This window comes from Mus caroli, chromosome 4 (genome assembly GCF_900094665.2).
Source record: "Mus caroli chromosome 4, CAROLI_EIJ_v1.1, whole genome shotgun sequence".
Classification (NCBI taxonomy): domain Eukaryota; kingdom Metazoa; phylum Chordata; class Mammalia; order Rodentia; family Muridae; genus Mus; species Mus caroli.
In genome coordinates, this window is record NC_034573.1 from 90,552,209 (window position 1) to 90,575,411 (window position 23,203).

Sequence of the window (23,203 nt, forward strand, 5' to 3'; positions counted from 1 at the left end):
TGGAGCTCACAAGCTTCTGTAGTGTCACTGGAGCAGCTCACTGGAGCTCACAAGTTTCTGTAGTGTCACTGGAGCAGCTCACTGGAGCTCACAAGTCTGAGGCCATTCTGGTGACTCGGGGAACCTTCTTAGGAACCAAAACACACAAATAAGTCTATTCAGAGAGTGGAATTAAAGTATAAGGACCTTTTAACTGCTTAAAGATAACTGAAAGTACAAGTTTTAGTAGAGAAGCAAGCAACTGTCTTGGCTTGGCGGATGAAAGATTGAAGTTGACAGGAAAATTCATGAAGAAGCATTAGAGCTGGTAACAAGAAAGGAGAGGATTAGCTAGGAAGACACGAGGCGAGACTGAGTGAGGAAAGGACTTGACAGGTGCAATGGCGGCCTCCGTGTCAGGCCTTGTAGAGGAAATAATGTGGAAGATGATATTGAAAAATATTTTCCTGGGCTGGCGAGATGGCTCAGCAGGTAAGAGCACTGACTGCTCTTCCAAAAGTCTTTGAGTTCAAATCCCAGCAACCACATGGTGGCTCACGGCCACCCGTAGTGAGATCTGACGCCCTCTTCTGGTGTCTGAAGACAGCTACAGTGTACTTATGTATAATAATAAATAAATCCTTTAAAAAAAAAAAGAAAAATATTTTCCTGTTATTGAAGACCTGGGATGTCATTCAGGATGTGTTGTGTGTTGTTATGCTGGCAGTGGGAACTTAATAAAAATCATTAAGATGTAGTTTTTTAATTGCTCAATTTTTCTTATGATTTTTTCTCTTGGGAATATACTTTTTATATGGTAGTCATTTTTGTAGCTATTTGTGATTAAATATTTAATTTTACAGTGTAAGGATTGTTTAATGTTGCTGAGCTCATTCTATTTCTTAAAATTATATTACGTGTACAGGGGTATGTGTGCCTGTAGACCTCCCATGTAGAGGTTGGAGGTCCACGTTTTGGTGTTGGTTCGTCCCACCTTTATATGTGTTCCTGTGATTGAACTCCACTGCCAGGCCATCTCCCTGCCCCAGTTCTAGCTTTATGAAAGACTACATGTGCTTTGCTTTTTATCTGGATGACATACATGAGCACTGAGCTAAATATAGGCAAGAATCCGTGTGAGTCTTGTCATGACGCTAGTGAAAAATGCTGCAAGCTTCCGCTGAGTCGGCAGTGCGAGCAGAGATCGACCAGGGTTCATCTGGCCCTGCAGAGTCCCAGCTTAGAGAGACGCACAGACTTCAAGGTTTCATTACTGATTATTTTTCTAGAAGGGTAGTCATCAGTCAACTCACTTTTAATTCAAGTCACTTGTGATGGTGACAGTTGGAAATAATCCATCAATTTCCCTGCGTGTGTTCAAAATAGTATTTATGAAGTCTCTAGTCAGCCTCCTTAGCTAATTAACCTCTTGATAGAATTTTGTAATCAGGTCCTAATTTTAGCTTTCTTCCTTTTTCTGTGTGTCTGTGCACCTTCAGGGGAAGCTTCCGGGATTTATGTGAAAAGTATAATTCCAGGCAGCGCTGCCTACCACAATGGCCAAATTCAAGTGAATGATAAAATCGTGGCTGTAAGTAGTGGCTTTCTGTTGGACATTTGTCACAGGTTAGATAACTGTTTGTCATCTATCATATGCCAGAGAAGAGGATGGAATGACTTAGTTTAATTTTATAATATTATTTATGCTTTTATATATATATTTTGAGACAGGGTCTCACTATATAGCCTTGGCTGATCTAGAATTCGGTATATAGAACAGCTGTCCTTGAATTCAGAGACCCACCTGCCTCTGGTTCTCAAGTGCTGGGATTAAGGGTTCATTCCACCATGCCTAGCGCAAAAGGTTTTAAAAAATCAACTTTATTAGTGCAGTGAAATCATATTGACTTACTTAGGCTTTGACATGATGTTTTTTTCTAGTCAAACAAGAAATATTTCACTAAACATATTTATAGAAAAATTGTATGCTTACTTAAATCAATAAATGTATGCATGGAAATGTATGTGAAGGATGTCTTATGTCCCCTGGGGAACACTCTTCTAAGAGTCTGGGCATTTACCCATTTTATATACAGTGAAGACTCTATTTACCAGTTCTTCTTGCTGCTTTTTTACTTAGAATAATTTGAGTCCACCAAAAATTGAAATACTTAATGTATTTGAGAATATAACCTTTTGCTAGTTAAAACCACCCTTTTAGTAGTAGATATCTCCGTGCTTTGCTGTCTGTTCACATTATACAGGTGGTCCACACTGACACAGCACTGGGTGATGATCAGAGTCCATCTAAGGAATCCCGGCTTTTGGAAATGTCTGTTGATTTGTAGGGCATGGGGGCCAGAAGAAGCAGTGTATGCTTTGAGGGAAGTTAGGAGGGAATGGAGAGCAGTGGTCTGGCCTGCCTGGTTTCTTGCATGTACCTTTTTCAGAACACTAGAAGACCCAAAGATGGGAAGAGTGTGTTTCTGTGGAAAATATCACAGAATAATACCACACACGGATAATACTTCAATATTAGTAATTAATTTTTGTTATATTTTGAGAGTAATGTATAACAATTAACCAGATTTTATAGCTTTTTAAAGTTATAAAATTTTGACTATCATTTTAAATTAAATCCCTTTGCCTCTGTCAGGCTGATACTTAAAATGTGTGACTTAAGAATATAAGATTATAAAATAGACTTTATTTTTTAATTTACATGTAAGTTTGATAGCAAAGCTAGTTTTTTTTTTTTATTCAGACTACTTTCTGGTCTAATATGCAATATTTGGGGGAGTAAAATTAGTTACCCCATTTTATTCAGCACTGCCAAAATTAAAACTTAGAGTAGCCAAGAGGCACGCTGGTAGTCAGAATGGCTAAGATCAAAAACTCAGGTGACAGTAGATGCTGTCGAGCATGTGAAGAAAGAAGAACACTCCTCCATAGCTGGTGGGATTGCAAGTTGGTACAACCACTCTGGAAATCAGTCTGGTGGTTCCTCAGAAAATTGGACATAGTACTACCTGAAGACCAGCTATACCACTCCTGGGCTTATACCCAGAAGATGCTCCAACATGTAATAAGGACACATGCTCCACTATGCTCATAGCAGCCTTATTTATAAAAGCCAGGAGCTGAAAGCAACCCAGATGTTCCTCAACAGAGGAATGGATACAGAAAATGTGGTACATTTACACAATGGAGGACTACTCAGCTATTAAAAATGAATTCATGAAATTCTTAGGCAAATGGATAGAACTAGAAAATATCATCCTGTGTAAGGTAACCCAATTGCAAAAGAACACACATGGTACGCACTCACTGATAAGTGGATATCAGCCCAAAAGTTCCAAATAACCAGGATACAATTCACAGACCACATGAAGCTCAAGAAGAAGGAAGACTAAAGTGGGTGCTTTGGTCCTTCTTAGAAGGAGAACAAAATACTCACAGGAGCAAATATGGAGATAAAGTGTTAAGCAGAGACTGAAGGAAAGGCCGTCCAGAGACTGTCCCATCTGGGGATTCATCCCATATACAGTTACCAAATCCAGACACTATTGTGGATGCCAAGGAGTGCATACTGAAAGGATCTTGATATGGCTGTCTCCTGAGAGGCCCTGCCAGAGCCTTACAAATACAGAAGTGGATGCTGTCAACCAACTGTTGGAGTGAGGGTGGGGTCCCCAATAGAGGAGTTAGAGAAAGGACTGAAGAAGTTGAAGGGGATTGCAACCTCACAGGAAGAACAACAATATCAACCAACCAGTCCCCCAAGAGCTCCCAGGGACTAAGCATCAACCAAGGAGTACATGGCTCCAGCTGCATTTGTAGCAGAGGATGGCCTTGTCGGGCATCAGTGGGAGGAAAGGACCTTGGTCCTATGAAGGTTCCATAGATGCCCCAGTGTAGGGGAACTGAGGGAGGGAGGTGGAAGTGGGTGGATGGGTGGGTGGAGGAACACACTCATAGAAGCAGGGGCCAGGGTGGGGGTGGTTGGGTGGGAGACAGGGAAAGGGGATAACATTTGAAATGTAACTAAAGAAAATATCCAATTTTTTAAAAAAAGAGGGAGAAAAGAGGTGGGGGGGGGGCATGATGGATAGCTCAACTTCTAATCCAAGAGGCTGAGGCAGGAGAAAAACTGAATCTGAGGCTAGCTCGCGCTATCTACTGAGTTTCTGCACTATATAATGAGACCCTCTTTCAAAAACCAAAACAAAGCAAAAATGGTGGTAATTTACTTGCAACTCTGCTCTATCTCTTGATCTCACAGGTGGATGGTGTGAATATTCAGGGTTTTGCTAATCAGGATGTTGTTGAAGTATTGCGGAATGCTGGGCAGGTGGTACACCTGACCCTTGTTCGAAGGAAAACATCTTTATCTGCTTCTCCGGTTGAGCACTCTTCAAGCAGAGGTAATTAATTCTATTGTCCCTGTCTTCAGGGGGGTTTGGAGGAACAGCCAGGATTTGGAGATTGGCCTTGAGTTTGAGTAGGAAACTGTGCTTATCTCGTGTAGTTCAGTAGTGGATTGGTGAGTCAGCTGTCTGCCTTGCACAGGCCTTTCCCCAGTCTGCTTGCAGTACACCAACCCAAATGACAGGAAACAAGCACTGACCGAGCAAGCCCAGAGCTCTAAATGGAGAGAGAAATCAGTTTTGATTATACTGTGACATTTCTTACGGTTCAGATCCCAGATTGCTTTTAACGGTAAGTTTTACCCTAGTTGTCTTTTGGTTTGCCTTTGAAGTACGGTGAGAAAATAAAACAAAAATTTTTGTCAGGAACACTTTTATTAGAGATAATGTTTGTTATCAGTAAGGTTATAAGATAACAAATCTTCATTGCAGAAAAATACACAATTTTTTTGGATATCAGAGGACATCTTTTGGGGTACAGTTTTCCCTTTCCGTATTGCTTCTGGAGATTGAACTGAGGCCATCATTCTTGACTGCCAGTGCCTTTGCTAGCTGAGCCATCTTTCTGGACAATATTTGGGTCTTCATGGCACACAGTCACACTGCTCTGTTAGTACATTCTGATGGTGCGTGTTCCTCTGCTTTCTCAGGAGCTCTGATTGGCATTTTATAATTAAATTTTTTTTTAAAATTTTCTTTGTATGAGTATTTTTGTTTGCATGTTTGTCTGTGCATCATATATATGCCAGGTGCCTTTGGAGGTCAGAAGAGGGAGGGCATCAGATTCTTGGAACTGGGGTTACAGACAGTTTTAAGTTGCCATGTGAGAGGTAGAAATGAAACCCAGGTCCTCTGGAAGAGCAGCCAGTGTGCTAAACTACTGAGCCATCTCTCCAGCCCCTCTAATCGGCATTAGAAAAGAAACTATGATTAACTCCACTTTTACCAGGCATGGTGATGCATATCTTTAATCCGAACACTCAGGAGACAGAGCTCGGAGCTCGGCAAATCTCTGGGCAAATCAAGTCCATCCTGGTCTACATAGCAAGTTCCACACCAGTCAGGGTAAAATAGTGAGGCATTGTCTGTCTCAAAGAGTAAACAAACACATTTAAGTCTCAAGGCATCAGAGTGTTCTTTTCTGACCTCTAGGCACCAGGCAGGCACACCGTGTACATGCAGTCAAATCACTTATACATATAAAATAAAGTAAATAAATCTCAAAAAAATATTATATTAGTTATTTTTCATTGCTGTGACCAAATACACACCAAGAAACAGTTTTAGAAAGGAAGGAATGGGTTTACTCACATTAGATGAATAACCAGAGATTCCTTTTGTTGTTGTTTTGTTTTGTTTTTGGTAAAGGGTTTTCTCTATGGACCTCACAGAGATCTGCCTGTTTCTGCTTCCCCTGTATTGGAATTAAAGGCATGTGCCACCACCACTTGGCTAGAGATTCCTTTCTTAGTTGTTCTAAATCCCATCAAGGTGACAGCCTAGAGTACCCCACACTCTGTGTGGGGTCCATGCTTTTGAGCTTAGCATTAAGAGACAGGTGGGTCACTATGAGTTCAAGGCAAGCATGGTCTACATAGCAAGTTCTAGACTAGGAAGGGTTACATAGTGAGACCCTGTCTTCAAAAGGAAACCAAGCTAGACATGGTGACATATACCTTTAATCCCAGCCCTGAGAGACAGAGGCAGGTACATCTTTCGAGTTTGAGGCCAGCCTGGTCTACAGAGTGACTTCCAGGATAACCAGGGTTGTGTAGAGAGATCTTGTCTTGAAAAACAAAATAAAACCAAAGAAAACAAAACAAAAAATGACCCTTCACAATTGTTGAGTGTTCTTGGGTGCTGTGTGTACGTTATTGACTAGCCTATCTGTAGAACTTCCCTATTTTGTCTTTGAAACTTCAAGTCACTAACTTCAGTCTCTTTTTCTTGGGGGCGGTCATTTAACTGTTTCTTTGAGTTTGACTCTGCAGAAAGGATGAAGGGTAGACACATGCAGTGTATGTCCTTCTCCCTGAGCGAACTGTACTTCACGTGGTATCCTCCACACCATCCATGCCTAGCAACCTATTAGACTTCCTTTTAAAGAATCAATAATATTTATTGTTTGTATATGTGCATTTCATTTATGTATTTATGCTAAGTGTTCACTGAAGCTGTGTCCCTGTCTTGGTTATTATAAATAAATAATGCTTCAATTAATGATAGATGTTTCTTATCCTAGTGCTATGTATGCATTTATTTATGGCGTCAGATGATTAATGATCTAAAAAATACTCTGTGAGTGGTTTTAAAGGCTCATGTTACCGTCTCAGGAGTTTAATTGGTTGTATGTTTGAGCTCTTTGTTGTTAAAACATTGTGCACATATAGAGAAAGGAACAGAGCAGAAAGAGCACCCACTCACCGTGACTTATGTCTGACAGTTGCCAGCTCCCCATGTTTCTTTTGAATCATTTTAGAGTGAGTGGTTTAGCAATCCCAAAGATAATGATGTTTTCTTTCTTTTTTTGTGAAATATTTAATTATTTAATGTATATGAGTCCACTGTCGCTATCTTTGGACACATCAGAAGAGGGCATCAGATCCCATTACAGATGGTTGTGAGCAACCATGTGATTGCTGGGAATTGAACTCAGGACCTCTGGAAGAACAGACAGTGCTCTTAACCACTGAGCCATTCTCCGGCCAAGGAAAATCATGATATTATTATAACCAAGACAAGATGTAATAGAAATATCTAATATTGAATACTTTGTACATATTTAAGATTTCCCAGTTGGTGGTGCCAAGGAGATAACTCTGTGGGTCAGAGGGTAAGAACGCTTGTTGGCAAGCATGAAGACCTGATGCATATGCCCCAAATCCATGCAAGAAACTGAGCATGGCTGCGCTTGTGCTTGTAATCCAGCACTGCGAGATACGGAGGCAGGAACATTGCTGGGGGTTCTTGACTGCCAGCCTAGGTCCAGGTTTCTCGAGAAATCCTTCCCCAGCCTCCGTGTGCAGGCACACCAACACACAGATCGTATGTGCATGGTCTCAGACAGACAGACAGACACACCCACACACATCACACGTAGGTTTCCCAGTTGCTCTAAAATGTCGTTTGTATTTTCTTTTCCCATTCCTTTTGACTCCTCCCATAAAGCCCTTCCTAAACCACGTATCCCATGTGTGGTGTCTCTGGCTTCTGAATGTAGAAGAGCCCCTGATCCCTGCCCGTTGCTTGCTTCTTCTTTTCCTAAGGGTTAATCTTTGACACTAAAATGCCACAACCTGAATTTGATGTTTCCTTGGAGCCTTGTACTTTTTGTTTTTAAAACTTTTTATTGGTTCTTTGTGAATTTCACATTCTGTACCCCAATCCCACTCATTTCCTGGTCCTCTCGTTCCTGACCTCCCCCCTTGCAGTCTCCCTGAAAAGGAAAAAAAATCATACTGTGGAAGCTGTGGTGTGTCACAGCATGTCCCACTGTCTACACTTTTGTCCATACTTCTTTGCTTGTAAATGTTCATTGCAGTGAGTCACTGGCCCAACACCAGTGTCAGCTCTCCTGTGTTGCCCTGGCAAGGGGCAGGGTCTGCTCTCCTGAATGCTGTAGCTGATAAGGGCAGAACCAGCTCTCCTGCCTGTTGCAGGTGGTAACGGTAAGGGGCAAGGGGGATAGGGGGAGGAGGGCCTCTTTTCTTCATCCGTGTCACCGCACAAGAGATGAGTGCCAGGGCCCTCTCTCCCCGCTCTCATGCTCTGCTAACCCACAACTCTTCCTCCCAGCTCTACCGTGCTTTCTGGGAGGTGGGAGGGATCAGCTCACCTGTTCTCACATCCCTTAAGGCCAGCTCTCCCATGATATCCAGGTGAGGGATCAGCCAGTCCTGCACAGCCCTCAATCATCAACATTGGCACTGGGTGTCAGCCCAGACCAGGGATATCCACCTGGAAACAGACCCCTGCTGTTGCCTGTGGTAGCACAGGCAAGGATGTCATCATGATCTTAGGTGGCGTCACTGGCTACTCTTATCAGACTTTTCCTCACTACCCTTGATTTCCTGGTTCTGTCTCCTTGCACTCACCTCCTTCTGCTTCTCTTTCTCTTCCATTTCTCTACCATTTACATGCTCCTCTTAGTGGCACCCAGGGTGTCTCGGGGTCTGGGCTTGTCTCAGCAATGCTATTCCCTGCCCATGCAGTGTGGCACTGGGCAGGGGTCATCTTGGGTATGGTCTGCCTGCCTGAGCCTTTCTGGCACTGGACTGGTGGTTGTCTCAGGCTATACCTTTTACAGAAAGCTGGAGAGATGGCTCAGTGATTAAAACTCTTGCAGCTTTTACAGAGGACCCAGCTTCAGTTTGCAGCACCCATGATGCTTGGTCTTTGAGACCATTCATAACTCTAGTTTTAAGGGATTTGACACACTCTAATGTCCTCTGAAGTCAAAAGTCCCACACTTGATGTATATCCATGCATGAAAGCAAAAATACTTGTACACATTAAAAAATGATACATTAAAATCTAAAAAATTCTTTTCAAATGATGGGATTAAAAAAAACACACACACACAACCAAACTCTGTAAAGTGTCACGTGTGCAGGCTTTCTTCTGTTGAAGAGACACTTAGTGGTTTGCTGGCAACTTTGCTGAATTTCATTCACTTGCTTCAGCTGAGGAAAAGTGGGGGGTGGAGTGGGGGGAGGCTCTCTCTGCACCTAGAGGAGTTCTCCCACCCCCAGTCTCTGAGCTTGCTTGTGTGGCTTTCACAAGGGCTTGATGGTCCCGCCTATTTGCATATGTGGCTTAATCCCTGTCCATCAGCAAGAACATACAGCCTTCCCGTTGTTGCTTTCTTATTTATTTTTCTTTCTAAAGCTATAGTAAATCATCTCTCTCTGTTTTGTCATGGTTCAACCTTGCTTTTCACTTTCATTTTCTCTACTTCCTCTTTCTTTGACTACTGTCAAGCTATCTTTGTGATTAATTACCTCTCGGAACACTTTAGTGTAAAGGCATCCCATGCAGCGGGTCCTGGCCAGGACGAATGGGAGTGAAGTCAGTCCATTTGCATGCAGCCCCACCCCCAACAGGACTAGTGATTTAAGTCACAATTTTTATTTCAGAAACTGTTGCAGAACCACCAGAACCACCAGAACGAACAGCATCCCCAAAACCAGAAACTAATTTGAGTGTGGAAGCAGAGGAAATCGGAGAAAGACTGGATAATCTAAAAAACAACACTGTACAAGCCTTAGAAAAACCAGGTAGGCTCAAAGCCTTTACTTTGGAGTACTTCAACCTTATTAACAATTTCTTCTCTGTAGTTAATATGGTGTGGCATACGCAGTCAGACTCAGACCTATGCAATAAAGGCAACATTACATCAAGAACTTTGTAAAGTTACAAATATTCTAACAATCAGGTAGCAGCCAACGCCCCATATAAAAGCAGTTTAGATCTGATGGGTGCTCGTGCTGTAGAGACACATTAGCAATTTCAGATGGGCTGTTTTTCTAGGGATGTACTATCATTGTAGAGTATGACTGAGGCTCTAGGTTCAATCCTTAGCACTGCCACCAACCTTAGGTTCAGTTCCTAGTATTAACACCAACCTCATACTCTACCCCCCAAATTCAAATAAATTGGGGAATTTTGAATGTAATCTTAACATAAGGTTAAGATTATAAGATATTTGGTAGAACATCAAATGTATTTTTGTTTAATTGTGTTTCAAAAACATATTTATTAGTATGCAATAACTACTGACTTAGTTAGGGTTTTACTGCTGTGAACAGACACCATGACCAAGGCAAGTCTTATAAAAAACAACATTTAATTGGGGCTGGCTTACAGGTTCAGAGGTTCAGTCCATTATCATCAAGGTGGGAGCATGGCAGTATCCCGGCAGGCATGGCGCAGGAGGAGCTGAGAGTTCTATGTCTTCATCCAAAGGCTGCTAGTGGAAGACTGACTTCCAGGCAACTAGGGTGAGGATCTTATGCCCACACCCACAGTGACACACCCATTCCAATCAGGTCACACCTATTCCAACAAGGCCACACCTCCAGATGGTGCCACTCCCTGGTCCAAGGATATACAAACCATCACCACTACATAGCATTTTAATCACTGTGTAGTCTTACTTAGATTAAGAAGTATTACTTAGATTACTTATTTAGATATAAATTGTATTTAAATCTAAATATTTTACCTATCCATCTATATAATCTATCATCTATAGCATCTGACTATCTCTCTGTGTGTTTCCTCTTCATGAAAGTTAATAACATGAATTTTTCATAAATTGCATCAGACTGCTAGGCTGCTTTATATCTATTTTTGAATTGTTTCCAAACTTGACCTTTGATACTATACTTTGACACTTCAGTTGTCATGGGACTCCCGGCAATCAGAGTTATAGCTTGGTTCCTTCTACAGAGGTCCTCAGCTAAGAGAAACTTCTTAAAATATTGAATACACTCGTGTTCCCAAGAAGCTGGCTTTTGCCTTTTGTTAAGTTAAGAATGGTAGCCAGAAGAAGGGTATTATCGGCTCAGTAAAGATCAGGTTTAGGAGCTCCCCTGCCCCTTCGGATCCACTGGAGTGCAATTAACTGTTACTCTTTTAATTTAGTTGAGCTCAGATAAATATCAAAGGATTACTAGGTGAAAAATCAAATCATCTTGAAGTTAGAAATAGTCTTAGAAGTATTTTATCTCATTACAGTTGCCATTGTATAGTTTGTTTTTGAGAATAGACATTACTATATAGCTCAGGATAGCCTAGAACTCACAGCACTCCTGTCTCCACTTCTCATCTTCCCATATGCTGTAGCCATGCTTACCCCCACCTCCCTCGAGTGCGATCTCACAGTGTAGCCCTGGAGCCCTGAAACTTGCTGTGCAGACCAGGCTGGCTTCAATCTCAGAGATCTGCCTGCTGATGCTGCCTTCTAAATGCTAGGATTAAACATGTACACCATCACTTGGACACAGAACTGTACTCATGTTTTTAAAATGAACTTCACTGCCTTTTTCCACGCATGTGTATAATTTCAGTTTGCAAGTACGCCCGCCTCTCCTGGTTGTTGCACTGTTAGTTTCTGTCTTACCTGCATGGTGAGCACAGTCTTGTTATAACCTTCTGTGCCTGTTTTGTTTTGTTTTGTTTTGTTTTGTTTTTTGAGTTGCTAGAAGTAGATTAGCCTCCTTCCTCTGGCCTTTGGGCTGTGCTTTAAAACTTTTCATTGTGTGCCTGAAAGGTAAAACCAGCTTCAAGGGGATTGGTGAGATGGCAGTGTTTCTTCACTTCAGTAACCCTCCTGCCGTTCTGCCTCTGACTACTGTATTTGTAAGCATAGAGTTCTCTCAGTACGTGGCAGATTTTGTTCAGAGTCATTAAGCAGATATGAAACTACACCTGGGAGAAACTAAACAGGCAAACTGTTGAATCTTTTAAAGATTTTGGTGAAGGGGCCGGAAAGATTGTGTAGTGGATAAAGCTACTTGCAGTGAGCCTGAAACCCAAGGTTAACTCCCAGAAGCCCTGGAAGGTGGAAGGAGAAAGAAAACCAGCCCCACAGAAGTTGTCCTCTGACACCCACAGGTGTGCTGCGGCTTGTAGGACATCACCCCTCACTCTCCCCAGGCTCCCTCACCTCAAATACTGAGAAATCAAAAACAAAATAGGAAACTGGTAAGAACTCATACTTCCATAAGGAAATGTTCACAAGGAGCACATGCCACCCAAATGATTTTTGGTACTTGTTTTAATAAGATCTTTGATTAGCTGCCCCCAGATGTAATCTAGCATATCAGTTAAACATAGTTATTTCCTGGGTGTTCTTTTGTAAGTGGAGTAATTTAAGTTCTTTAGTGTGCATTAGTCTTAGTCTCTGATTCTGAAGTTAGCCTATTTAACTTCATGATGGGTAGTATGTAATTAAGCATGCTGTGCAGCCAGAGTGAGCCGTGCTGAAGCTGAAAGGGCTGAGCCTGTATGTTACCTTTGACTGGAGGCAGATGGTTATGTCACTTGGATGAGTGTTCTCAGACACGTCCAGAAACGAGAAACTTAAACCAACCTGGGACCTTTTCATCCTGTGCTGTTGGTGTGGATGTAGGCGCAGTGATAGTTTTGGTGCCTAGCCTTTTCTCTGTCGGGTACTCTTCAGACTGCTTGCTGCTCTGAGAGTCTGGGGAGCTTATATGGAGAAGCGGCCTGGCACTTCAAATCCGTCTTAACTTTTAAAATGATCTCACCTGGACAACATGGCATCATTAAGTCAGGAGCACTGCAAAGATACAAATATCCTAGTAATTAAGCAGTCACAAAAGGCTGGTGTAAAACCAAAGCTTCTATCTGATAAACCTCAGGCTTTAGCTGGCCAGCCTCTCCGTCTGTCCTGGCATGTGGGGGCCTGGCTGTACTGTTTGCCTGTGTCTTGTTGATTACAGTGATAGCTCAGTACACATTTACAGTCCCCATGGAGAGGAGGAATGGCACTGCTCTGAAAAGATTAGCACTTAAATCAAATCTGTGCAAGATCTACAAATAAAACTAAGCCAGGTCTACATAGAAACTATATATTCAGACTTCACTTGTAATTCATCACTTCCTCTTCCCTTCAAAGCATCCTGAACAAAAGCCCCTTTACAGTTTAACCACAGGTGGTTGTACATTTTCTATTGGTCTCCTAAGTCACTTTGATTTACATTCCTAGGTAGATTGAAATGAATACATTTTCCTCTTACCTCATTTCCCCTTTACCTACCGAAGCAGAGCTATTATTAAAGAATTTATTGAGTATGTTTGGCTCACAGTAGCTTCGACATTCTTTTTCTTATAGATGTATATCCAGAAAAAGTTCCAGGCTCTCCAGAAAATGAGCTGAAATCCAGATGGGAAAACCTACTGGGCCCAGATTATGAAGTAATGGTATGTTTTAAAAAAATATTTTAATAGAAAGTTTCATTTCATGCTATTCTCCTAACACTATAATCTAAAATATGAGAGTCAAAGCAGACACAGACTGCCTTTATTGTTTTCTTCCTGTCTTTCTTTCCGATTAGAGCAATCAATCAATGTTTAAAGCGTTTTAAGCTATAAGAACAATTAAGGACTGTACACAAACTTCAGTTACAATTATCAGACACTCAGTTCATGTTGAAGCCATTTAAGTCAACAAGAGGCAGAAGTACATTAGGAGGGTGAGAGCTTGCCTGTAAATTTATAACCTGAATCAACTGCTTAAAATGGCTGGCATCTTTATGATTGCTTTTATGATCTGTTTGTTTTATCGTACACTGAAAGGGCTGCGGATATTAGTCCTATGTTTCACAAAGAATCTTACAGTTTTATGAGAAAAATGAAAGAATGATTATCAAATGTATTTAGAAGAACAGGAAGTAATTTAGGTGAGGCATGAGGTTACTCTGCCAGCAGGCCGTTAGGCTTCCTTTCACCTGTTATTACATTCGGCCAGTAAAGGATTGGTTACACGTCCCCAATGAATCCACTTGAAAGCAGAAAACTGTGTTAGAAAAATCTCATCGGTGTTCATCAAACATGCCAATAAATATCTACTGTCTTTCATATTTTCTTTTTTGAGGCAAGGTCTTGGTATGTAGCTGTGACACATATCCTTGGGTATATCATCATTATTATTGGGTTGTCATCAATGCCAGACACTTTATTTCTGATTTTGGATGTCTGGCACTGTCATTAGAGAAGCTTTAGGTAATTAAGACACATGGTTGTTTCTTGCTCATTCTGGGCCTGTATGTTAGTTCTTGTAGCTGCGGAGTCTCCAGTTCATAGAAGACTGTCACTAGGCTGTTACCTAGACACTCATGTGTTCTCAACCTTCAGTGGTATATATATATATGTTCAGAGAATACATGGTTCACCAGTATATCACGGGGTTTTTTATTTTTGCTTTTTTGATACTGGGTCTCATGTAGCCTGAGCTGCCCTCAAACTTGCTGTGTAGCTAATGATGGCCTGGAACTTGTGATCTTCTTTCACTTCCAGTTTTGGAATTACAGACATGAACTCTCGTGCCTTATGGTGAAGTGGAGGCTAAACGGGAGAGAGACTTTAAGTTGGATATTTACAGTGATTCCCTTAAAGTTGTAGGGATATAAGGAGAGGCTCGGAAAGGCAAGTGAGTGAATGAACACACACATCCCACTGTTCCCTATTGTGCTTTCCTTTAGACTACTGCAGATCTGTTTGTTTGTTTGTTTTTGTGGAGGAGAGGGTAGTGATTTGAGACAGGGTCTTGTATAGGTTAGCCTAAAACTCTGTAGCTGAGGCTAGCCTTGAACTCCTCATGATCCGCCTGCCACCATCTCCTCCATAACTGACTTACAGGAGTTAAGACCTTACCTTGAAATTTTAAAATGGCGATGCTCCTAGTTTGTCAGAAGTAAAAGTTTTAATACTGTATATTATGATTGTGTGTGTGAATATGGGTGTACGTGTAGAGATCAGAGCACAACTTCCAGGAGTCCAGTTTCTTCAGACTTTGCATTTGTTTTAAAGATCACACTCAGCTCATTAGGCTTGTGCAGCAAGAGGTTTCCCTGCCGAGCTATTTTTAACAATACTTATTTTGTTTTCTGTGTAAATCCCTGACTGAGTGTGTATATATATGAACCACTTCTGTGCTTGGTGCCCATCGAGGCCAGAAGACAGTGTCAGAGTCCTTTGAACCAGAGTTACAGATGGTTGTGAGCTACCATGGGGGTCTGGAAAATCAGGTCCTCTGTAAAAAACAAAACAAAATAAAATAAACATACTTTTAACTTCTGAGTCATCTCTTCAGCCCTGTCTTTAGTTATCTTGGCAGTACAAGAATATAATTTTTATTAAAATTTGAGGGATCATAGTTGGTATAGTTAGACAGACCATCATGTCTGTTTGGTCCATGATTATGGATTCCATATTCTCACTGTGGTTCAGACACATCTGGGGAAAATTTTTTCAACATAACTGAACAGGTACAAACTTGTTTCACATCAGCATTCCTAAACAATATATTGAGACATGTTTATGAAGCATTTTTCTTGTATTAGTATCCTAAGTGAGTTAGAACTGGTTTCAGTGCATATACCTAGTATAACTTTATGAAAGCTTGAGCAACCCCTCAATGCCAAACGATGATTGTGTGTGAGGTGTTTAAATTGTACCCTGAGTCTTATTGGTAGACAATCCATGGAAACAAATTCCATGCAAGGAAAAGTACTTCACTGATGACTTCTATCTGTTAATGAAATACAGCCCATGTAGAAGAACGAGACACCAGTTACACATCACATTCAGTTTAACTTGTGGATGATGTAGGATGAGGAGAGTAGTGTAGCAAATACAGAAACGCAAATGTGCTGCTACGTGCTACTTACGGATTTCAGAAATACTGGGTAGAGGTTGTCAGATTATTCATCGGTGTGCTGAGTTTGCTGATAAATTTCAGAATATGAAGGAGCAAATGAAATTACACTCATACAAATATGGAAATGACCTTCTTATAATTCTAGGTAGCCACTTTGGACACTCAGATTGCAGATGATGAGGAGCTACAGAAGTACTCGAAGGTAGGCCTGGGCTGAAAGTGCTGCTCTGCTTTAGTGCTGTGGTGAGCTTTCTTCACATTCTTGCTGAAGAAGCTGAGCGGCGTGGTCTAAAGTCTTCAGAACTGAATCATACACGTGTTCCAGAAGTGAGCAAGGCTCTCAGTAACAACATTTACAAGTGTGTAGATAAGGCTGGGAAGAACGTGGAATCCTTATGCTGTTTCTAGGAGCCAAAAGTGCAGGTTTGACTCTGGCACAGTAGCCATGAAGGTGACAGGTGAGTGAGTCAGCTCCTCAGGTGTTGTATGGTGACTTTAGGGAAAGGTTTTCTGCAGTGTGGAACAGAGATGGGCTTTAGGCTTTGAAAAACATCATGTCTGGATATTCAGGGACAGAAAACATGGTTGGCCTTCTGAGTTTGTTGTTCTTGACTTAATCAATTTGAATGTAATCACTATTGCTGTGGAGAACATGCAGTTACGTAATTTGGGCAGATTCTGTCTTCTCCTTATAAAATAATTTGTAGTTTTTATCCTAGACAACCAGAACCTCACTTATTAAAATAGAGAACCTTTTAAATGGCCTTCACAATAAATAATAGAAAAGGAAGGATGTTTTTTCTCCCAGAGTTTCAAAACACTGCTGCACTCCTCCATGGACCCTAGCATTGAGCCCACCTTAGACGCTCCATTCAGAGGCAGTGTTTAAAATGAGTTCTCCTGGGGCTGGAGAGTGGGGCCAGTGGGTAAGAGCGTGCGCTGCTGTTCCGGAACACCTGAGTTATAGTCCCAACATCCAGGTTGGGTGTTTGTAACTTCAGCTCTAGAGGACCTTCGCCTTCCTGTGGCCTCCATGGGTACACACGTGTGCCCATGCATACACCACACACACACACACACACACAAAAGTAAGTCTTTGAAAGATTGAGTTACCTGTCTCATGTGGATTTCTTAAGCTAAATATCTATTCAGATAGTTTTGCTGTTTCTTCCTTTGTATATATGGTATTTTGCCTCTACAATTGTTTGCCATATGTGCTGTTGTTTTAGGTGTGTGTGTGTGTGTGTATATGTGTATGTGTATGTATGATCAGGCCTTATATCATGGTACAGAGATTAGAGGACAGCTTTCCAGATCTGGTTCTCTCCTGCCACCTTGTGGGAACTGAGGATTGAACTCCTGTCTTTAGGCCTCTAAGGAAGCCCCTTTCTTTATATGCTGAGCTGTCTTGCTGGTCATTGTTTTATGGGGTTGGATTCTTAAGGCCGATAGTGGAGAATATTTCATTCCTTCCTAACTTAGCTGCATTTTAAGTCAATTCCTCATAGAGGCCATGTCTGGCTGACCAAGTGCTCCTCAGATTCACAATGTAAAATTAACATTGCTCTTTATAGCCAGTTGTTAATTATTTACAGTGTCATTTTTCTGAGAGCAGTTTTTGATTAATAAATCCATCTAAAGATGTTGGGAGATATTTTATTCAGAGCTGGGGTAAAACATGTAATAGTTCATCTAAGTGCAGTAGTTACTATTCACAGTTTTTCTAGTTAGGTTTAAACCTCCTTTGTCATATAGCTGTAGATCTTTAGAGAACCTTTGGCTTTAAAGCATGCCTCACACCAGGCTCAGTTCATCACACAGCTTGCCTTTTGGTGTTCCCATGACAAAATGCATAAGGCCAGTATCCTAATAGTCCCTTACAAGCAGAGAGGGACACAAAGCACGCCCTGTATATATTTTAAAGAATGTGCTTCTGCAGGCAGATGCTATTATCATGCCCTCATTCCCTAGGTCCCTGCCACCAGCTCACCTCTCCCTTCCTCCCCTCACAGCCTCTGTGCAGTAGAGTTGTGTCTAGTCAATGACATAAGAAGATGGAAAGGCCTTGAGAACCATGTTCTAAAATGCTGCCCATGCATTCAGTGTTCATTCGTGAGATACTGATATGCACTCTGCCATGTGCTCTGGTATACGATGTGTGCTAGATGAGAACAAACGAGAAAATGGTCCTTACATTGTTATATTACTGGAAGAACAACAAGAAAAGTTAGTCATTTAACGTGACCTGAGCCTAATTAGGCAAGGCAAGTAGATAATGGCTAGCAACTTTAGACAGGAAAGGCTTTGTAACGGTGGGGACATTTAACAGTCCTCACCCCCATACCTCTGAGGTGTCACTGTGGTGAGTTCCTGCCGTGTTGCTAAGGCTGCTGAGGAATTCTGTTTTCCTGCTTGTGCTCCCTGAGTGACTCAGATTTCATCCACACATGCTCTGGGTTTAGAAGATGACATGTTAGGGGACAATTTAGGACATGAAATAACCAGCCTAATTTTCCTTGCAACGTAATATGAACAATAAGACTTGGTGGTGGTGGAGATGCAGTGTAAATAGATTTGGCATATGCCTTCATTAGTACAGCTCAGTGATAAGTGGTGGTTTTCTGTCTCAGGTTCATGGGCCCAGAACTTTTTAGACTATGATCTTTCAAAAGCTCCTCATCATATATTCTATTTTTAAAACATTAATTATTTACTTGATACTGTTTTTGTATTAGTGCCCCCTTTCAGTGGAAGAAAAGAGAAAAAAGTTTTCCCTCAAATTGCACTAGTCTCTTGATATTTCTCTGTTCCCTGTGTGTCTTTGTGTATTTGTAGCCAGTATGCCTATTTGTTTGCTTATTATATATGAGGCAAAAAGATGTCTAAGTTTTCCACCTAACACTTCCAATTTTTTTAATACTGATTTTTAAGTTATTACGGTCCATAGGATATTTCTCTTTAAGTTACTGGCTTATGATCTAAACAGCATAACTTTTTTTTTCTTATAAAAAGCAACATTTAATTGGGGCTGGCTTACAGATTCAGAGGTTCAGTCCAGTATCATCAAGGTGGGAGCATGGCAGCATCCAGGCAGGGATGGCAAAGGCAGAGCTGAGAGTTCTACGACTTCATCCAAAGGCTGCTAGTGGAAGACTGACTTCCAGGCAACTAGGCTGAGGGTCTTAAGCCCACACCCACAGTGACACACCAATTCTAACCAGGCCACACCTCCAAATGGTGCCACACCTTCAAATGGTGCCACTCCCTGGTCTAAGGATATACAAACCATCACATTCCACTCCCTGGCCCCCATAGACTTGTTTAGTTAGTTAGACACATGAGTCTATGGGGGTCATACTTAAATATAGCATAATGCAAAATGAATTTAGTCCAACTTTCAAAGTCCTCATAGTCTATAGGAGACTCAACAATGTTAAAAGTCCAAAGTTCAAGGTCTCTTCTGAGATTCATCCAATCACTTAACTGTAATCTCCAAAAAAAAGGCAGGAAACCAGCTGGGCAAACTCCAAACTCTGCATCTCCATGGCTGATGTCAAAGTGGTCTTCAAATCTCCACTCCTTTTTCCCTCTTTGTTGACTGCAACAAACTGCTTTCTCCTGGGCTGGTTCCACTCCCTGTTAGCAGCTTTCCTTACCATGTATCCCATGGCTCTGGCATCTTTAACATCTTTGAATCTCCAAGCAATTTCAATGTTACAGCTTCTTTTTTCAGTGTCTGGGATTCCACTTGATCTTTTGGACTCCTCCTAAGGGCTGGCATCACTTCTCCAGCTCTGCCCTCTGTGATCAAGCTCAGGTTGATCCACTCCACTATGGCTGCTGTTCTTGGTGATCATCTCATGGTACTGACATCTCTAATACACTGGAGTTTTCCACTCCAACTAGGCTTCACCAATAGCCTCTCATAGGCTCTTTTCATGATGCCAAGCCTCAAATCCTTTGCATTACCCTTTCTGTCCTGGGCCATCAACTACAGCTGAGGCTACACCTTCTCCAATGGCCATCCATGACCTCTCACAGTGCCAAGCCTCAGCTGTTCTTCTTGACACCTTCATGCCTTCAAAACCAGTACCACCTGGGTGACTCTTAAACATTACCAAGTCCAGCTGCAGCACGAGGTACAACCTTGGCTATCTCTGGAACACAGCTTCTTTGTGTCCCAGAAAACAATTCCCAGAAGATTTCACCTCAGTGATGCTGGTCTCTTCTTAATCATTGCTAATTTTTTAGCTCCAGCTAACCAGCATTAATTTTCCCAGTAATTCCTTCCATTCTTAACTCTAGAGCCAGATCCAGCTAAAGCTGCCAAGTTCTGCTGCTTGCAGGAACTAGAACATGACCCCCTTGTTCTATTACATTATCACCAGCTTTCTGTTTTCCAACTCCTTCACTGCCTAAGCTTGGCTGTCCTGGATCTTGCTCTGTAGATTGACCTTGAACGCAGAGATCAGCATGCCTGTCTCCTGGGATTAAAGGTGTGTCAACAGCATAACTTTTAAGATTTTGTGTGTGTATGTGTGTGTGTGTACATGTACTCAGTGCCTGTGGAAGCAAGAAGAGGGATTAGATTCTTGGAGCTGGTGTTATAGGTGGTCATGAGCCACCTGATGTGTGTCCTGAGAACTGAACTTGGGTCCTGTGAAAGAGCATCAGGTTCTCCTAACCAGTAAGCCATTCACTCCAGCCCCAAACATAGCTTTTTAAAAATCCACTTACATACTAGGAGAGGAGGTGCACACCTTTAATCCCAGTACTAAGGAAACACAGGCATATAGTCTCTTAGTTCCATGCTGGTCTACAGAGCAAGTTTCAGTATAGTCAGGGTTACACAGAGAAACTCTATCTCAGAAATAAAAACAAAACAAAAACAAAATAAAAACAAAATATTCACTTATAATTGCACATTTAAATCATAAATCAGTGCATTTTCATTTTTCTCCCTACAATATATAAAGATGTTAGCCAATCAAAACCCATTTCACAGCTGAGGTTATGGGAAGCCATATAAGTTGAATGATAGTTGTATAGCTAGATAATAGCACAGACAGGCTGCAGTTTGGTACGCATCACTCATTCCTGAAATATCTACAGTAGAATTCCCACTGTCTGCCATATAACTGTGGTAGCATTTGTGGGGACAAATGAATACGTCTCTGATCCCATGGAGCTCAGAATCTGGGCTTGAACTGGGACACAAGATCATGTGATAGTGTCTTGTAGATCCAGAGAACTACTGTTAAGTGAAGAAATTGGGTTAACAGAACTGGACGAGACTACTTTGTGGTTTTTATTTGTTTTGTTTTATCTTTTATTCTTTCAAAGATTTAATTGTTGACTTTTAAAGTGGATATGAAGGATAACATAAGTTGGAAGACAGCATAGAGCCATATGTATGAATACCATGGTAAGCTGGGGAGAGTTGCAGCCCTGGGAGACTGAGGCAAGAGGTTTGCCTCAGGTTCCAGGCGAAGCTTGGATACATAGGAGACCCACAAAAGGAAGTCAGTCAGTGCTATAATGAAACCCATTACTTTGTATGCTCAGTTAAATAATCAAATGAGGGGAAAAGACCAGCCCATGAGGGTTCAGTAGACCTCTAATTGCCAAGTAGGTATTGTGTAGCCCGAGAAGCACATGCCAGGCAGCGCAGAGCCTGTCACCTGTCAGTTTCCAGTTGCAGCTCCCATGCTGGCATTTATAGTTTAGTTAAACTTTTATTTTTCAGGTGTAAAAAGTTTAATTATATCCTAAGACTCAGAACAAGCAGCAATGGATAGGGGAATTGAAAATAATATGTACAGCTTTTTAAAGTAATCTTATTCACCTGTCTTTGAAAAAGTGGCTATCTTTTTTGTTTTCTTACAATACTAATTTTCAAATATAGCTCTATGCTGTCTTCCTACTTAAGTTACCCTCATGTCCACTTTAAAAATCAACAATTAAATCTTTGAAAAAACGAAGCAAAAAAGTAGTTCTTTTCTCTTCCATGTTGCATTTGTTTTTCAACTGATGTATACAAATTTTATTTCTGGGGTGCATAAGGATACAGTGTATAATGTGTATAGTTTGTGAGTGTAAAATATATTGTATACTTTAGTTACTCTAGTGCTGTGAAACATTGGACTTCCTTCTTTACTTGTCACCTGTTTTTTATTCTCTCTAGTGATCTCTATTTTCTCCTCAATGTCATAAGCTGATTTAGAAGAGGCCACTTTGGAGACAGGGAGACAAGGAATGGCTGAACTTGGTCTTGAAAAGAAGAATGTGGCCAGCTGGGAACTTAGCAACCCCCCCCCCCTCTATGGCAAAGGACTAGCATGGGGGAGGAATAAAAGGTTTTTCATCCTTCTGGGTCAAACTTAGCAATGGGGAAATGTTAACTGAGGTTTGTGAGACATGCAGAGTGGTAGGCATGGACTTTGTCCAAGATACCAGGACTCAGCGATGGAAGGATTGAAGGAGGGTGTGGTGACCTGAAGTCCAGCTTTTACCCTACCCACAGTTCCATCAGGAGGATGGGGTTTCAAGACTATAAGCAAGTGCTGCCAGCCTGTGGCTTTCTTTGGATGGTGTCCTCCCTATAGCCAACCTTAAGGATGCAAAGTGTCACTTGTGGTAATAGATAAGGTTTCCCTGTGAGCTAGATGTTCTTTGCAGAGGCTTGAGCATTAGCAGCTAGCTCTACTTCTAGGAAGCTGTAAATCATGACACCAGCGAGGTTTCCCGCATCTGGGGGTATGTGCACTTTTAGCAATGGCTTTCTTGGCAAGTGTTTACTATTAAGATGAGCACAGTTCTGTAAGGAAAGATATTAGCCCCGTCTGACGACTTTGTGCTGGCTGTCTAGTGGAATGTGAGTGATCATTAGTAATACCTCGGGTACGAGAACAGAGCAAGCTCTGCTCTGCAGCTTGTATGGGTCAGGTCAACAGATTTCACTTTAGTTCCTTTTAAATATATTTCTCGAGTTTAAATATATAACTCATGAACATGAGTCTCGCCTCCCTCTCTGATGAGTAGACTCATTTTAAGGTGGTGGATAATCTGGGCTCTTTAGGGGCTGCAGTAGCATCCCCATTCTGTCACTTGGGTCAGCTCTCTGTTTTAAAAATACTCTCTCTTGGGTTGCAGCATGCTTTTCTCATCTCCATATGGGGATTTGATAGACATAGTTTCTTTCTTGAGTTCATATACAGCTGATTGAGCTGGAGCACATCTATGATATCCTCATTTGGGAGACAGAGAAAGAATTTTGAGTTAGGTCAATCCCAGAAAATAAAGTAAATAAAATAAAACCCTGATGAAACAAAATAAGAGTAAGGGTGTAACTCTATTGGCCAGCCATTTGCCTAGCATTTACACAGCCGTG

General features: G+C 41.5%; 1 protein-coding gene across 6 annotated transcripts in view; it reads left to right on the forward strand.

Moving 5' to 3' along the window:
- The window catches only part of Patj (PATJ crumbs cell polarity complex component), a 314,627-nt gene that overhangs the window by 32,303 nt on the left and 259,121 nt on the right, over positions 1-23,203 (forward strand). For all 6 annotated transcript variants that reach the window (XM_021159452.2, XM_029475856.1, XM_029475854.1 and 3 more), the window contains 5 exons: positions 1,479-1,570; positions 4,262-4,403; positions 9,542-9,682; positions 13,267-13,355; positions 15,959-16,015. In XM_021159452.2, the coding sequence (XP_021015111.1) occupies positions 1,479-1,570; positions 4,262-4,403; positions 9,542-9,682; positions 13,267-13,355; positions 15,959-16,015 (521 nt within the window). The remainder of the gene's footprint in view (positions 1-1,478; positions 1,571-4,261; positions 4,404-9,541; positions 9,683-13,266; positions 13,356-15,958; positions 16,016-23,203) is intronic.